The 17,887-nt window shown below is 39.3% G+C and overlaps 1 protein-coding gene across 5 annotated transcripts; it reads right to left on the reverse strand.

Annotated features, from left to right (window-relative positions):
- Window positions 1–7,391: 7,391 nt before the first annotated feature.
- Window positions 7,392–16,358, reverse strand: LOC132111086 (uncharacterized). Of its 5 annotated transcripts, none has more exons than XM_059518255.1 (5): window positions 16,215–16,358; window positions 15,066–15,889; window positions 14,213–14,354; window positions 11,882–11,981; window positions 7,392–7,538 (listed from the first exon to the last, which is right to left on the reverse strand). In XM_059518255.1, exons 2-5 carry the CDS (start codon window positions 15,780–15,782, stop codon window positions 7,412–7,414), a joined length of 1,086 nt encoding a protein of 361 aa, XP_059374238.1. In that variant the 5' UTR covers window positions 15,783–15,889; window positions 16,215–16,358; the 3' UTR covers window positions 7,392–7,411. The 5 variants fall into 5 exon arrangements, with proteins under 5 accessions (XP_059374238.1, XP_059374236.1, XP_059374237.1 ...); XM_059518253.1 differs by having other exon boundaries at window positions 15,060–15,889; XM_059518254.1 differs by lacking the exon at window positions 16,215–16,358 and adding an exon at window positions 16,056–16,205 and having other exon boundaries at window positions 15,060–15,889.
- Between the last annotated feature and the right edge of the window lie 1,529 nt (window positions 16,359–17,887).

The following is a 17,887-nucleotide window of genomic DNA, read 5'->3' on the forward strand; positions in this document are numbered from 1 at the left end:
TGCCAAATCTCTCCCACAACAGCCGGACTGTTTGCGGGTGTAGAGACCATTCGCCCGTAGGAACATTGCCTCTGGACAGCCTGTCTGGACCCAGATTCTGTAGCCCAGGCACATGCACTGCCCTCAGCGAACGCACGTTGCGCTGAGCCCAAACCAGGAGGCGTTCCGCTAGCCTGTACAGGTTTCGGGACCCGAGACCGCCCTGGCGATTTATGTAGGACACCACAGACATGTTGTCCGAACGGACTAAGACGTGGTGATCCTTGATTTGGGGACAAAAGCGCATCAGCGCGTTCTCCACTGCCAGCATTTCCAGACAGTTGATATGAAGGAGCTTTTCCCGTTCTGACCATAGGCCAAAGGACGGTCTGCCCTCGAGCAGCGCTCCCCATCCCGAAGTGGAGGCGTCCGTCGACGCCATCTTCACATTCGGCGAAGTCCCCAGGCTTACACCTGATCGGTACCAGCCGTTCGCTGTCCAAGGGATTGACCTTGAGATGCAGCCGGCCAGACGCCCACGCTCTGCGAGGCACCCGCGTCTTCAGCCAGAACTGCAGGGGGCGCATGCGGAGCAGGCCCAGCTGCAGAGCCGGAGATGCTGAGGCCATGAGGCCCATCACGCGCTGTGGTGACAGCCGCGCCGTCATGGAACACGAGTTCAGAACTATACCCAGAAACAGAATCGTCTGAGCACAGTCTGGGCACTGAGGGGTGGGCACGCTTACTATGCAGTGTGCACGATCGACTTGAGTCGCTTTTATGGGCGCGGGCCCTGCGTGCAGGGCTGTGCTTACATGTGGAGATGGGCACTGAGGAGTGGGCATCGTCACTACATTTATAGCACCATCGGCCGTGGCCGGACGAACATGCAAGGGTTTCGTTTTTACAGAAACCACATGACGCGTGTGACATAGTGATTGTGGGCACTGAGGAGTGGGCACGTTTACTATGTAGTGCGCGTGATGGACTTGAGTCGCTTTTATGGGCGCGAGCCCTGTGTGAAGGGCTGTGCTTATATGTGGAGATGGGCACTGAGCAGTGGGCATCGTCACTACATTTATAGCACCATCGGCCGTGGCCGGGACACCAGAAATTACACCTTTTTCGGGAAATATCTGGGTAGCCGTGATAACGGTTTTTGTGTTTTGTGTGCAAGCGGGCAACCGTACAGGCTTGCGCATTGCAAAAGACGCTGAAACAGTCACAATCTCTGGAACTGAAACAGCGGCGCGTTTAGGTGAGAGCCTGGCCACAGCGGAACTCGTACACCGGCGCTTCGATGAAGCAGCCATCGTGTGTAGTGCAGACGCAGCGTCATGCAGCATGCATAGATGGCTTTCCTAGGATGGCTTCGGGGCTCCCGCCCTCACCGTAATCCTCTGCCGCGGTCCCCGGGTCTCGAGCTGCGTTGCTGAAGCTGTTGTGATAACGGCTTTTGTGTGCAGGCAAGCGGGCAACTGTGCAGGCTTGCGCGTTGCAAAAAACGCTGAGACAGTCACAATTCCTGGAACTGAAACAGCGGCGCGCTTGGGTGAGAACTCGGCCACAGCGGAACTCGTACACCTGCGCTTCGATGAAGCAGCCATCGCGAGTAGTGCAGCCGTAGTGTCACACAGCAGGCTTTAGATGGCAACACCGCTTTTGCCGCCGTCCAGCAGAGGGCGGACAAAGGTGCGTCGCTATCGGCTGTTCCCCCGGTGGAAGTGACTGGTAGTTCCTGTTTTTAGCATCATCCAGTGTGGAGAATGCTAATGAGACAGACGAACGAGTTCGCGCTGAATATGGAGCGTTCCAAGCCTTCGCCACCTCTTCGTGAAGCTCAGGAAGAAATGAGGCGGGCTTTGAGAAGTACGCTCATCCAAAAGGAACATACCATCCAGCCGGGAACGAGAGGCGGGGCGCTGGTGCAGACCACTCGCGGCCGAGACACGTCGCGGCCAACGCGAGCACTCGCCCCGGCTCCTTCTCGATGTCAGCTCGTCTGCTGGGCTTCTGAGCAGAAGGCGCGAGATCCTCTGAGCTCGCCCAGCCCTCACTGCCCGAAGCTAGCAGAGAGCGCGTGTCCTCTTCCCCCGACGCGGCCCTGAGATCGACTTCCTCGGACGACGCGCCGGCAAACAGCCGGCACTGCCCACCGGGAAGCGATGCAGGGGGGGCCGGTGAAGCAGGGCGAACCGGCGAGGTCGGTTGAGCTGAAGACGGTTCCGGAATCCGCTGGAAGCGACGCTTTTACGGCGCCTCAGTGCAGCGGAGAATGCAGGCTCAGAGAAAAAGGCCAGGCGAGTCCTCAGAGTCACCATGGCAACAGCTCACAGTGAGGGCATCCGCCGTCAACGAGCGCGAGCGCTGCATGATCTTCACCCAGGCAGGAGACACAGATGACGTACCGGTCTCCCTTGTTGAGTGGGGCTCTGACGAGCCGCAGGAAGGCATCTTAAAAAAGACGCGAGCTCTTTTACGAGTGTGTGTCGCAGGGCGAACACACACACACATAAAGAACAGTTGGATATAACAGAATTGAAAGGATATATGCACCGGACAGCGCAGCAGGAATGGCAGTGGAAGGCGGCGAAGGCAAGCAGCTTCAGAATGGCTCGTCCCGCTGATATGCCTCTCAGACGGCGCTTGCTTCCTCCGTGATCCAGCGATGCGTGAGCTTCGCTGAAGAGATGAAAAATCAGGTGAGTCAGCCTTTTCTAGCTCCTTTTATAGGTTGGGCCACACCCATTTCGGCGGGAAGTGGCAAGAAGACTTATTGGTCTGATGTTGCATCAGCCTGCGCTCGATAGGCTGTGCAGTTGCCGCAGAACAAGCCAATGAGCGAACGAGCCGTCTCGCCTATGGCTGTGTACTGCTGCAAATGCGCTTTACAAAAATACAAAATTAAGGATAATTTTTTGCTTCAGTATTTCGTGAAAAGAGACTTTTCCCGTAGCGTCTTAGCTAAGACACAGTACGAGAGAGCTCTCGTAAGAGAACTTGTTTTCCTCACTGGGCATATGACAATAAATCCTTCATATCCTTGAATCCTTGAACTAACTTAAGCTTCATCGGTGACTGCCCTGATAGAGCAAGATAATTTGTTTTATTTGCCCTCTTTTGTGGACTAGTACTTTCTTCATTTTGAATGCATTTAAATTCCTTATTTTCTTCAATCTCTTGACATTTAATTAAAGATTTTTGAATCTCACTCGTTCTCTCGCGAAAAGTGAATCTTCCTCGCTCTGTTTCAAAGCTTGTGATTGCCTTTATGTAACACATTCATGCACACACACTCCACAAGCTCAGGATGAAAGCCTGAGCTGACGAAGAAAGTTGATGTTCAGCACACTAACAAAGCCAGAATGGAGTGGTTTGTTTTTGTCAACTTTAAAGTAATCCTGTAACTCTGAATTAGTTCAACTACCATCATGGTATGGGCCCCCTGATCAGGTCAAATTATAAACACTAAAATTACAGATGATTGTCAGAGGGAATCAATAAATGCATTTATTCATAGATTAGATTTATATTTTATCTTTATAGCACATGTGTGCAGTGTTAACAGATTTGAGTATTGTCTAGTCTTTTAAAAGTGCATTCATTTATATTTTCTAAATTAAAATATGAACTGCACTTTAAACAGTCGTTTAAAATTATGGTCACTGAAATGATATATTCTGTCACACACATTGTTGTGACGCCTTCTATGTTTTCCAAGGAAATTTCTTAGCAAGTTCCAGACACCAAAATTAGACTTTAATCCTCATTACAACAAAGGCAAAATGCCTGCAGAACATGTGTTCATCTCATTCACAGCTAGCAGTCTTCATACAGTCTTCTCTCTTTTCCAAAGAAATTTCTCGAGTCAAGATGTTCCAGATGCCCAAATCAGACCTTTATGCTCAAAACCACAAGCGATGGGGGCGTTTCCACCCACTTTATGATATATGCATACTTCAACTTAATGGTTTATTTCTAAGTTAATCACACACATGTTTTTAAGCCTTGCCAGTTTATGCATCAAAAATATATATAAATATATTTTAATCAATTTTCACACAAGATAATGCTAAAGAGAAATTAATGAAATACTCATGCACAGATGGCAGAGTCCACAGCACAACCCCCCCCCCCCCCCCCCCCCAGTTACTGTTGCTTCCTCAGACAAACAAATGGTGCTGCTCAATGTGTCACAATGAGAGCTGTCAGTGTGAAAACCTTGTCTCACTATGTTTTTGCACAATTTAGGACACAGAAAGGCCACCATTCAAGTGGTACTTAAATATCCCATGGAGTGATCAAATATTTTTAAATAAATATGGTGCATTTTTGAACCCTTTTTGAAGCAGGGGTTTACAGCTCACAATGCAAGCTGGGAAAGGTCTCATATTACAGTCGTCATGATCACGGAAGACAACATCCTGGATCAACACTGTTCATGTACCTCAGGGTACATTAGAATTAATGCACATTTAACTCGTTCAGTATGGAGATGCACTGAAATATAGACCTTCGTTTATGTGTTTTTGACTTGCACTGTATATGATGTGAGGAACAGTCCACTATTAAGGTTTGTAAAAGCATTGACTCACTAACTTTAATTTTAGCTGGTTTTAGCCAGAGATACCTCGCTGAAACACAAGATGATATTAATGTTCTGCTTGAGCAGATGAAAATTATAACTCAATGAGAATATGACAACCAGAAAATGTTGTCTTCGTTGGGATTGGGGTTGAATGCTTAGGGACATTTTTGCTCTGTTTTGTCTGGTTTTAGGAAATTTAATAAAATAAACTTTATTGCCCATCCTCTTGGGAAATCTAGATTCAGTGTTACAAGTACCACAGGCACATAGTATAGGATGCTCTGCCCTCCCCATGTAACTGATACCCGACTGCCATTGGAACATCTGCATTTGAGGGGAGGGGCTTACGATAGGTCAATTAAGGCAAAAGCTGCGTCCCAGATGACGCAATTAACACTATGCATTTTGTATTATGTACTCAACCATGTAGTAAATGAATTATAAAAGGTTATTTTGTCATTGATATTCAGAGTCTGATAGCCCCTCCCACTACGTTACATAATTAAAGCTGCGACAGTTGCGTGCATGCAGTGTACAACATTCAACACTTCGTTTTTTTTCGGTAATTTAAAGGCATCATCCGGGTGTTTAAAGTGCACTTTTTCTTTTTGGAATTTTCAGTGTGAACGCACTACTCACAATATTTAAACTACAAAACGTTATATATGTATAGTGCATAAGTACACAATTCAATTTTCCCCATTCCAAACTAAACGAGTGACATGTCTTGGGTTTTCTAGTATTCGATTATGCTGATTTGGACGGTAGTTGTTTCTCATATGGACGTCTGTAAAAAAAAATACATTTCCATATTACCAGTGATAAACTCATAGATTCGGATTAAAATTTATTCACAGTGGAGGAGGGAGTGCTGTGTCCTACGAACCTGGTCACATGATTGTCTGCTGTAAATAAAATGTATTTTATTATATAAAATTCATTTTATTTACAAATTTATTCTTATTATTGTGTAAAATGTATTTAAAAGTAGTTATGTAAAAATGTATTCTTATTATTCCAAGCATATTTTATAATATATAATTTTTATAATATCCTATTTATTATTTTATCATTTAAATCTTCTGTTTAAAAATAGGAAAATAGACCCACTATAGTTGTATATATGCAATATATAAATATCGGTTTATAATAATACACATTTTAAAATTGTATTGCTGCTGCTGCCATAATAAAGACTTTAAAAAAATGTAATGCTATAAATGCATAACAAATGCTTTTATTCTCTTTCATGCTCCAGGACGCTGTAGTGGAACAGTTATGAACTACTGTTCATTTAAATATTAAAATTCTTTACAATGTTAGCCTTATGGTGTTCAGGAGTGCTCCAAAAGGGGTTTAAACCTGTGGCCCACCCAGCGAGAAGCTGGTAATTTTCCAGATGAATGTTATTCATCAAAAGATAATTATAAATGTATAGTTTCACTATAACTTCATATATGTGCTTTAAAATATATTTAACATGAGTTTTCATGGTCAATTAAAGGCAGTTTATTAATTTTCCCTCGTCTTATAGGTGCATACTATACGTTTGTCAAAATAATGTTTGGTCAGTTTCTGTTAGTCCCACCCACAATTATGTTAACAACATGAAGATGCACATGTTTGAATTAATGTTGAAATAATGTTAAATTTGAAAGTTGAACTTGAAAATAGTGAAACAAAACTCATACAGTATTTAAAAATTATATATTGGATTTCCCGATTTAAATGTGAAGTCTTTAGTAGTATTGTGTATTGAATCTTTGTGCTGTATTTTTTGTTGGCCATTTGATATGCAGTTCTCATATGCTACACTTTGCCCACCCAGTTTTATGTAGGCCCACCCACTTAAACAATTCTAGCCTCGCCAATGGTTTAAACACTGAATTTGGAATCGATTTCTTCTCGTAAACTCAGAGATGTGGATTCAGACGGCAATTAAATTACCATTTTTTGGTGTAAAAAAAAAACAGTAGGTAATTTGGGGCCAGGGATTTTTACGGGGGTGGTCAGAGAAAAACAGACATCCTGGATTCGGACGGCATTAAAATCACCAGCTACCTCCTGTAAATAGTGAAAATCAGATACATCGCCCTGAGATACAATTACCGTCCGAATAGCACTTTACTCAATCTTTTGAATCAATCGCAGACCAAAAGTCAAATTCCCATTTTGGCAAAAATCCTCTAACAGTTGGGAGAAAATCTGATGTGTGTCAGACATTAGACAACTGCATTTGGTCTTAAAGTAACAGCAGCATAATATATATAATTATGTCTCTATTTGTTTCTTGGTTTTGCCATGGGATGTAACTAGGATTTACACAAGCTCCAGTCTGGATCCAGACCACCTGAGAAAAGATTATGCCAACCCCTCAGAGGACCCCGTTTGAAACATTTAGCAGTAAATTAATGTATAAAGTTTATAAAACTGCTTTAAATGTAACAAAAGAAAAAAACAATCAAAAGGACACAACATCCAGTACATCCTCTTTCTGAGAGTAACAATGTTCAACAGAACATTTTCCTGCTCACGCGATATAAAATATTTTATCAGTATATGCCTTTATATGCATTTAATGCAAAAAAAAAAAAATAGCAACTGTAATTAGTTTATAAAATAGCTAAAGGAACACTGCAATGTTTCCCCTCAATAAAGCAAACTGAATTAAGTACTACCATGCAACAATGTACAATGGAAAAAGTAAAGTTTCTCAGTGAGAAACTAACCAGCAGCATGAATCAATGATCCTCACCTTTAAACTGATGATAGAGAGAAAAGCTAAGACAACAAATATATATAATAATGTAATAATACAAATAATGAAAGTAAAAAAATTATAAATCAGAGCACTGGGCTCCTGTGGAAAATATCTGGTACTTTAGCAAAGCATTGATGAGAAAGATGGTTTCTTTTTTGCCACTGTTCAAGGGAGACTGACAGACATCTGAAATGGGATTGAAGATAATTCCTACAAACACAAGAGAAGAGAGAAGAGAAAAAAAAAGCACAACACATTGACTTAAGGAAACCTGTAGAACAGGGAAATCACAGGTTTCACTCCACACCATAGAGATCTAACTATATATTCCATCAAAAGTACACCAGCAGAAATAATATTGTATAAATGCTCATATACACACATATTAAATATATATATATATATATATATATATATAAAGAAAAAAAGTAAGTGCATCCTATTGAATTCCATGGTTTTTCTGTATCAGGGCATCATAAAAAAAATATCTAGACCTTGGCAGGTCTTACATTTAGGAAAATAAAACCTCAGATGAACAACAACATGACACATTGCCCCGTTTCATTGTCTATTTAACAAAAATAAAGCCAAGATGGAAAAGCCATGTGTGACAAAGTTAAGACACCCTTACTGTTAACATAGAAATGAAGAGAGTAAGTAATGGTCAGGCACTGCTAATCAAATACCTTTGATTAACAGATCATCAGCAAGTGTGAGCCAGTGGCTCGTACACACTACCATGAGCGCTCAGACTGACATGAGATTTGCTTGCAAACATTTCAGCAGTTATTATAGGCCTGTGTGAATTTATCAGTCTTTTGCATGCCAAAGTCAATTTCTGCATATAAATATTATGCCAAATAGAAGCAGATAATCATGCATTACGCACTTTCATGAGATCGGGTTAGCCTACAACATTTAATTTGTTGGCTATTTTACAAATTGGATTACAAGAATTCACGACAACGTTTTACATTCAAGCTACCTGTAAAATTTATAGTGAAAAGTACTTTGTGTATCTGGAACGCAATAAATTCATTTTTAAAGCATTTGCTGCATGGATAAAAATAAAAATAAAATAATAAATAGGCTAATAAATAATTCACATATCAGACAAAATTGCCTTGCAGCAAATCCTTTAAATTTTAAGGTATTCAAGAACAGTGGAACATAAAAATCTGAAAATATAAGCCGTTTTACATATTTGCCATTATAATTTGTTATATTTTTTTAAATTGTACAGAATTATAAAATAAAATGCAAATTATAATCGGGCCTGTTTTAGGATTTTCCCTATTTTTATATTTTAGACATGCATCTATTATGGTGATGAAAAAAAATGACTCGCCGACATATAGGCTATGATCAATCCACTGTCTGCCGCTGGGTCATTTACCTAAAATCCCCCTGTGGTTAAATATGGTATCCCTTAAAATCTTAGATCATCAAAATGACAATTGTTTTATTTTTCTTAAATTTTTCTATTTTTCTTAAAGTAGCTTTAAATGAAACTTTACACCCTTGCCTCAATTACTACGGGGATCTATGAATATGCAAATTAGACTTTCACACCAGCCAGTGCCTCCTAAGCCACCAAACTGTTGTAAATGCCAAACAATGGCATACACATATTGATTGATAAAACCGTTTTTACTAGTGGATAACTACAGTAAATATTGTAGCATTTACTAATTTGACGATGTTGTGTCCTAAAATGGCTTAAAGACTAATGCAGTGGATTGTGATTCTTAATTCACACCAGTGAGCATACGCTTGTGAAGCGCCGATGCGTGAGAGGTGGGTCTGACCCCGGCTTACTTTTACTACTACTATTGCCATGGGTTATAATGCAAGTTAGCAGTTCTAAATACACATTAAACCACAGCTTCATGAGTTTTTGCTCTTTTATTGTGTGCTGGTATTGTTTTTTTTTCATGCTAGTGATTAATCTATTCTTTGACGTGATTGGCCATTGGATTGTGACGTAGCAAACCGAAGGCTGTTTCAAACCACACTTCTGGGACTGCCATTGGGAAACTACAGTTTTAAGGAGAAAACACTCAGCAATGGTGTTGATTAATGGATAGGCACATAGTTTGTCGAAAGGCATGTTAAAAACACCACAGACAAATAAACAACATAAAACCTTGATTTTCACTAAAGGGAGATATTAAAAAGACAACAACTTACATTTAAGTGCACAAAATTTTTTTCTAAAAAAAAAAAAAAAAACCTTTTCCATTACATACGAAACTGAACTATTTTAATAGCTGGAACTCAGTTAGGCCTAAGTTTTTTTGCAGTTTATATCTGAGGCCTGTGCAGGGCTCTAATCCACCTTATTCCATGATTCAATGCGGTTTTCATCCAATACCTCATATACTGTACCCACCCTTGCATATCCTGCAGGCGCCCCTGGTGTGAGCAGCTCTATTAAAGCAGAAGTCTTGGCAGTTTGCTGGTCCGGAGCCTTTAGTTGCATGTTAACACAATGTCAAAGAGGAAAGACATCAGAATTGAGCTTACAGAAGCAACTGTTGCTGCTATCAATCAGGGAAGAATAATGGGGACATTTCCAAACAATTTGAAGTCCATCATTCTACATTGAGGTGGTTTGTTCACAAGCGGATGACATTCAAGACAGACACCAATCCTCCCAGAAGTGGACATCCCAGGAAATTCACCCGGAGAACAGACCGTACTACACCTCAGACTCTTCAGGCCTCTGTTAACACAACAGTTAAATTAGAAAAATATGGCACATTTGGAAGGCTTGCCAGGAGAAAGCCTCTTCTCTCTAAAGAAACATGGCAGCATGGTTTAGGTTTGCAAAGTCGCATCTGAACAAACTGTAAAACTTCTAGAACAATGTACTTTGAAAAGATGAGACCAAAGTGGAGATGTTAAGTATATACAATACATATATAACAATACATAATGCACAGTGCCATGTTTGGTGAAAACCTAAAGAGCATATCTGCACAAACACCACATACCAAAAGTCACACATGCTGGTGGAGGGGCTGATGATTTTGGGCTTGTCTTTAATCACTGAATCGAACATGAACTCCTCTGTATGCCTATACTAGAGTCAAATTTGAGGTAATCTGTCCGAGAGCAAAAGTTGGGCTGTAATTGGGTCATGGAACAAGACAAATTATCCCAAACACACCAGAAAATCTACAACAGAACGGCTGAAAATAAATAAAAATAAATCAAGGGGTTGCAACAGTGTGGTCAAAGTCCAGACCTCTTCCTGACTGATGCTGTGATGAAAGCTTGGCTTAAATGCCGATAAACCTCAATTAACCTAAGCAATGTTGTAAACGACACAGAATTCCTCCAGAACAAATCTGAGACTGAAAATTACTTATCATTGCTGCTAATAGTGGATCTACAGGCAATCGAATCATAGGTGTTCTAACTTTTTCCACACATGCCTTTTCCATCTTGGCTTTATTTTTGTGAAATAAACAATGAACCATTGTGATGTCATGTGATGTTGCTCGTTTTATTTTCTAAATTTTAAGACCTGTCAAACACACACATATTTTCACACACACACACACACACACTAGGATGTACATGCTTTGTTTTATCGTGCAAAGCTCTGTAGTTTTTATTGTGGAGGCAAAACAATGCAATCCAATGATGATTGAGAACCTGATGGATCACATTTGATAGTGACATTTTAACATAACTTTTCTAAAGATTATATAAATTAAGCAAACCCAATTTACTTCAATCCAGTAAATGTTCAAGTTAAAATACTGCTAAAAATATAAAAGTATTTTGAGGTTTACTTTAAAAATGATTAAACTTTTCACAGCAAAATACATTTTTACAATTACACTGAAATGAATTAACTTAACTATTCATTAGATGACAGAAGGCACTCTTTTCAAACAGAGCAGACCCTGGTATCCTTTATAGGAACTTAGGGTTTTGTACATTTAGCATTTTAGAGTCTGAAGCCTCCCTCTAGTGGAGGGGCTCTGTTAATAGACACAAACAAATGATGTCAAAAGTTTGGAATAGATTTTTGAATTAAGTTTTTTATGTTCATCAAGGCAGTAAAATACAGTAAAAGCAGTAATATTGTAAAATAGTATTACAATTTAAAAGAACTGCTTTCTAATTGAATAAATTTTACATTTGAATTTATTATTGTAATGGAAAACTTTAATTTTCAGCATCATTACTCCAGTCTGCAGTCACATGATCTTTCAGAAATCATACTAACAAGCTGATTGGCCCCTCAAAAAACATTTCTTGTCATGAGAGTAAAAAAAATATTATTATATATATATATATATATATATATATATATATATATAGTGTTTCTTTTTGATTTGCACAAATCACATTTGCCCATTTCAATAAATAGCAATGAGTTTGCAAGTATGATGGTGGTAAGTAAGCCAGACTTTATGATAAAAATTATGAACAACAATCTTGGTACATAAGACTGAATTAATCAGCTAAACAAAGCTTTTGATTTGGGGGTAAAACGTGACCCAGAAAATGTTCTTGACAGGTTTGGTAATATTTACCTCTGTGTGAGGTCTGACGGGTGTTGCCAGTGTGGTCCATTCCCTCCAGTTTGGTGACTGGCCACAGTATTCATCAAAGTATGGAGCTCAGTGATGACACCTGCCAACACAGACGTCACACCACCAATCAACAGTGTTCTACAGTGGGGAAAACATCTGATCCCCTGCTGAGTTAGTAAGTTTGTCCACTTACAAAGAAATTAAGAGTCTTTCATTTTTATGGGAGGTTTATTTTAATGGACATAAATCATTGATATAAAGTTTAGAGACTGATTTGCATTTCAGTGAGTGAAAAGTATTTGATCCTCTACCAACAAGAAAGAATTCAGGCTCCCACAGATAGGTTATGTGCCCAATTGAAACACAGATTAGTCCTGCCACATTAAGAAGTTACTCCTGTCAGCTTGTTAGGTTTATAAGACACCTGTCCACACACAATCTGTATCTTCCATTCCAACCTCTTCCACCACCATGGAGTAGACCAAAGAACGGTCACAAGATGTCAGAGACAAGACTGTAGATCTGCACACGGCTGGAATGGGCTACAAGACCAACAGAAAGAAGCTTGGTGAGGAGACAACTGTTGGTGCGATTATTCAGAAATATCCACAGCCTCGGTCTGTAGCTCCGTGCAAGATCTTGCCTCGTTGGGCAAGGATGATCATGAGAAGGTGAGAGATCAGCACAGAACTAGACGGGAGGAGCTTGTTAATTATCTTAAGGCAGTTGGGACCACAGTCACCAAGCAAACCTTTGGTTACATACAATGACACAATGAAATGAAATCCAATGTACAGCCCTGTTTAAGTTTGTCAATGAACATCTAAATGATTCACAGAAGGCTTAGGAGAAAGTGCTGTGATCAGATGAGACCAAAATTGAGCTCTTTGGCATTAACTCGACTCGCTGTGTTTGGAGGGAGAGAAATGCTGACTATGACCCCAAGAACACCATCCCTACAGTCAAGCACGGAGGAGGAAACCTTCAGCTTTGGGGCTGGTTTTCTGCTAAGGGATGAGAACCTCCTTCCACCAGCCAGAACACTGAATATGGGTCATGGATGGGTCTTCCAGCTTGACAATGACCCAAAACAAACCACCAAGGCAACAAAGGAGTGGCTCAAGAAGCACATTAAGTTCATGGAGGGGCCTAGCCAGTCTTAGAACTCAATCCAATAGAATCTGTGGAGGGAGCGGAAACTTCGATTTGCCAAACAACGGATAAGAAACCTTAAGGATTTAGAGAGAATCTAAAAAGAGGAGTGGATCAGAATCCCTCCTGAGATAAGTGCAAACCTGGTGACCAGCTGCAATACATCTAGCCTCTGTGCTTTCCAACAAGGGTTTCTGCACCAAGTACTAAGTCATGTTTTGCTTGGGGATCAAATACTTATCTCACTCACTGAATTGCAAATAAATTTCTAACCTTAATACAATGCATTTTTTATGGATTTTTTTATTGGTATTCTTTCTTTATACGTTAAAATAAACCTACCATAAAAATTGCAGACTCTTCATTTTTTAATAAGTGAGAAAACTTACAAAATCCGCAGGGGATTAAATAAATATTTGAGAAAGATTTCACGTTACATGTTGCTGTAATATGTAAAAAAAAAAAAAAAGAAAAAGAAAAATTAAAATTTGCTGAAAACTTACTCATCATTAGGCCATCTAAGATGTAGATGAATTTACAAGAAAATACAAGTCCATAATAACTTTACCTTATGTTTAAAACAGTTTTGGATGGTTTTCTCTTGTAAACTTGCACATTTCTCTCCTGATTCAGACGAGATGACTTTTTCACAGAAGAAATCAATATTATAGATAGAAGATTCATATTTTAGCCAGAAGCAAGGGTTTAAATTTTGATAGATTTCGTTCTTAAACGCACAGCTTTTGACTTCATACAAGACATTAACTGATGGACTGGAGTGGTGTGGATTATAGATAGAATTGATTATCGTTTTTATCAGCCGTTTAGGTTCTCATTCTGACGGCACCCATTCACTGCAGAGGATCCATTGTTGAGCAAGTAATGCAATGCTACATTTCTCTTAATCAGTTCCCATTAAGAAACAAACTCATCTACACCTTAGATGGTCTAATAATGATGATGGTAAATTGTCAGAAAACTTTCATTTTTATGTAAACCACTCCATTAAAGTGAAAAGAAAACTAAGTGATCACCGGTATTAACACTATAAACACTATTATTAGAGCATCATTGCCAGCTGGACAGCAACAGGGGGCATGTTCTTTTTACAGGTTTGGCACACACAAATTACACAACTTGAGTGAGACCGAAATCATAGTGTTTTGGTAATTGCGGTACCGTTTGCTGCTCCTTTTTCTTTCATATGTCTTTTTACAGACTCAACATACGTCTTCTTCCGTCTCTCCCACTCCTCTTCATAAAACACCAGAGGTTTGCTGGTGGTCTTTGTGTTGTCTGGATCAATCACCTCAGACTTCACCTGCTCACAGGGCAAAGGGACTGTTAAACAATGACACAGAAAAGTAGGAGTACAGATGGCTGAGGAGTTTAAATTTGCCTACAAAATATTCTACAGGTTTAAATTTGGTCTGTTTTCTCACATGAAGAATTCATATGGGTTCATAAGAATGTAGAATGTTTTTATGTAGATGTTGCAAATTTTAATGGACATTGCAAAAAAAAAAAAAGCTTCAAATGTTCTGTCTATTATAGACAAAAAAAAAAACAGAAAAACAGGTTTAAAACAACATCAGGGGCCTGTATCATGAAGCCGGATTAGCTGGCTAGCCAGTAAAGTTTCAGTTTGCACCAATTCAGGGTTTTAGCGAGGCTTGTCCTTTTTGCGGCGTCAATTGCCATAACTTACACTCCACGGCTAACCTGCTCTGGGGTAGGTTATATTTTGTGTTGCAAGGCTCGTGATTGGCTGTTCGCCAGTGATGTCACATTCATGTGCACAGGCTTCACAAACTCAGGATCAAAGCCTGAGCTGACAAAGAAAGTTGATGATCAGAATCATGGTACCAACAAAGCCAGACTGGAGAGGTTTGGTTTTATCAACTCAAAACTAATCCTCTAACTCTTATTGTGTTCAGCTACAATCATGGTCCAGGCCCCAGGAAGAGTAAATAATGAAGAGAAACAAGTAAAACTATCACAAGTACATAAAGGATGGAGCTCAAACCTGGACCTGTGCACTCTCAAAGCTCTCTGCGGTGGTTTCTTCATTTCCCTGAGTCACCTTGGGCTCTGCCTGTTGACTGACAGACACTCCTTCCTCCTCTTTCACCGGGACAACAGTTTCTGGGGGTGCGATGTGGGATTTTAATTCACAGACTGGGATAAGATCACACGAAACCTCCCGGACCTCATCTTTCACAGGCCCCTGAGAGCCATCTAAAGAAGCCGAACTGCAAATATCAAAATTTAGAGACGCACGCAATGATATCTCAACCACAGGAACCTCTCTGTCCCATTTAAGAGCCGGTATCTGGGAGGGAGACCGGCTCTCCCGACCTTGATCTATCCAGTTCTGTTTGCACTTGGACAGAGGGATGGACACGACAGGGGTCACAGGCTGATTGACCTTTGACCGAGGCAGTGTGATGGCTTTTGATATTATTGGCTGCATAGGTCTCCATTCCTGGACTCTAGTTAGGAAGTCCACAGAAAAGCATCCCTGATCCAGGGAAAATGTTCTTGTGATGCACTGTCTTTTCAGGGGGGTCTCGCAGGTCTCATCGAAATAGGAATCATCCAGCCGTCTTTTACGTGCTCTGGCTCCTTTATGGGAAATGTGTAACTGTATGTTGTAAAAAGGGCTAATGGCATTGTACTGCTGTTTGGAGAACACCATGTGTGAATATCCTGATAGTGGTTTTAAATGAAAAGATGAATAATCAGACATATTTTTTTTTAACTGGAGTCGGTCAGGATTGAAAGAGGAAAAAGGAGTGTCTGGTCAGCTATATCCAAGCAGGAGACATAAAACTGTCTTGGCCAGAGGGCATGCACCTGAGAAAGAATGTTTATCAATAAATCAGACATGTCCATTTTGATCGGATGGGGTCATTAATTCAAACTGACCCCCCAAAAACCAATTTGATGCATATTTAATACTTCCTTTTTATGCAAACAAAGAAATGCATCAGGACAAACAATCGTTCAAGTAAATACTTGCCCGAGTAACTCGCAAACAATTGATCTTCGTTTTTCAAACAACATAAAAACGCGTTTTGGTGAAATGCGTGCAATGAGTTTGTAAAAACCCTCGAAACACACTGTTTTCTAAGATGATAATTATGAAAATTAAAGAATTGAGTGCAGATTACAACTTTACCTGTCGGATACAATAAAATGTTCAGTTTCGAAGTGCTATTAATTTAACTTCAGTTAATCAAATCCATCCTCGACTTTCAGATTGCGGATTACACCTGACATTCATAATTTGCCAACCACACTTCGTCTTCTGATTGGCTGGAAACCAGAACATGTGATTTTTAATTAATTTTATTCACATTGTTTAAAATAATTTTAGAATTACGCAAGTGAAGATGACCGAACTTATTATATAAAAAATATAGTTATTTATGAATCCTACTATTAAAAACGTGTACCTCATGAATATTAATTACATAATGCGAGGATCTGTCAGTGATTGGCTCAAGGTGTTTTGTGTAAAACATTTTTTTTTAAGTTAAAGTGCGGACTATCCTATGTGCAGAGACGATTACAATTGTAAAGAATATAAAAATTAGCAAAAAAATAAATAAATAAATAACAAACTACCCTCTCCAGCAACATCAAACGACTGTGGTAGGTCTATTCTAACCAGCGAGCGAAAAACTGAAAAGTACTGAAAAAGTAACTTGTTAGGCTACTAAAAAGTAAGAGGCATGAATATTAATAAATGATTCTGAAAACTACGTGACAGCGCCGCCTATTCATTAACACTTAATGACTAATTAACTGAATAATGACTTGCATAGCCACTGAAATGAAACCACAAAAAGAAAATCTAAATATGAAACATAATATTTGGATTACTTCCCACAAAATAAATCTTAATTTCCTGACAAAAATGTCCAGTCATAACTGCACTACATTATTTTCACCACTAGATGGAGGAGATGTCAACGCAAAACAGTAATCAGCACAACATTTTCATTAGTTTTCATTTATGAACATGAAATAATGCAAACAGAAACTAACACTGACTTACTATAAATTTTACTTATGAAGTCTAATGAAACTTAAATACAGGGCGTCAATGTAAACCACAAAAGAGCTGCCCGCATTGTTTTCAGTCAAATCCACCGTGTTAAATATCAGTTCATTGCTTATTTATGATGATCATGTTTCAACAAAAGTTAAGCGGACATGTAATAATATATTTCTGCACTTAAATTCAACCTGAAATTAATTCAAGTATATTGTAGGGCAAAGGGAAACATGTTACACAAAATAGATCTGTATTTCAATAAAAACATACCATAAACATCCACGGCAATACAATGTGTTGCTTTTTTTAGACACTACCATGATAGTAATACCACAGTTTTCTTTAAAGTAATTATAATACTGTGACTTACTTCCTCAGTGCTTTATTGGATGGGTATAGCCCGATGAAGAATGAACTATATAAAGTGAAAGAACTTGAAATGAAACCATGAGCTCTGAGACGCAGAGAGGAATACAAAAATACATTTTAATAGAAAAAAATAAGATTCTCGTTTAAATAGTTTTTTTTTTTTCATTATTGTATGCTGTAATGTTTGCCATCCATTTTCACACATCTGAGGACAGACAACTGGTCTATACAAAAAAACACAATCCAACTCCACACAAACCTCAAACATCGGGAAATTAGGAAGAGGAAAGCTAGCCTCAGAAACCAAATCTATAAACATTTAAAAAAAATAATAATAATTATAAATGAGAAAAAAAATATATAGTTATTGTCATACACATATATTTTATATTCATACATGTACAAAAAAAATTAAAAAAGAA

This window comes from Carassius carassius, chromosome 30, assembly GCF_963082965.1.
Source record: "Carassius carassius chromosome 30, fCarCar2.1, whole genome shotgun sequence".
Taxonomy (NCBI): Eukaryota; Metazoa; Chordata; class Actinopteri; order Cypriniformes; family Cyprinidae; genus Carassius; species Carassius carassius.

What these genes read in the sequence shown, in the direction of transcription:
- LOC132111086 (XM_059518253.1), bottom strand. Translation starts at nt 15,782, where the DNA reads ATGTCTGATTATTCATCTTTTCATTTAAAACCACTATCAGGATATTCA. An exon ending in TTGAGAGTGCACAGGTCCAG is followed by an intron (nt 14,355 to 15,059) that starts GTTTGAGCTCCA and finishes CCCTGTGAGCAG; the next exon opens with GTGAAGTCTGAGGTGATTGA. An exon ending in CCGTCAGACCTCACACAGAG is followed by an intron (nt 7,539 to 11,881) that starts GTAAATATTACC and finishes TTGTGTTTGTAG; the next exon opens with GAATTATCTTCAATCCCATT.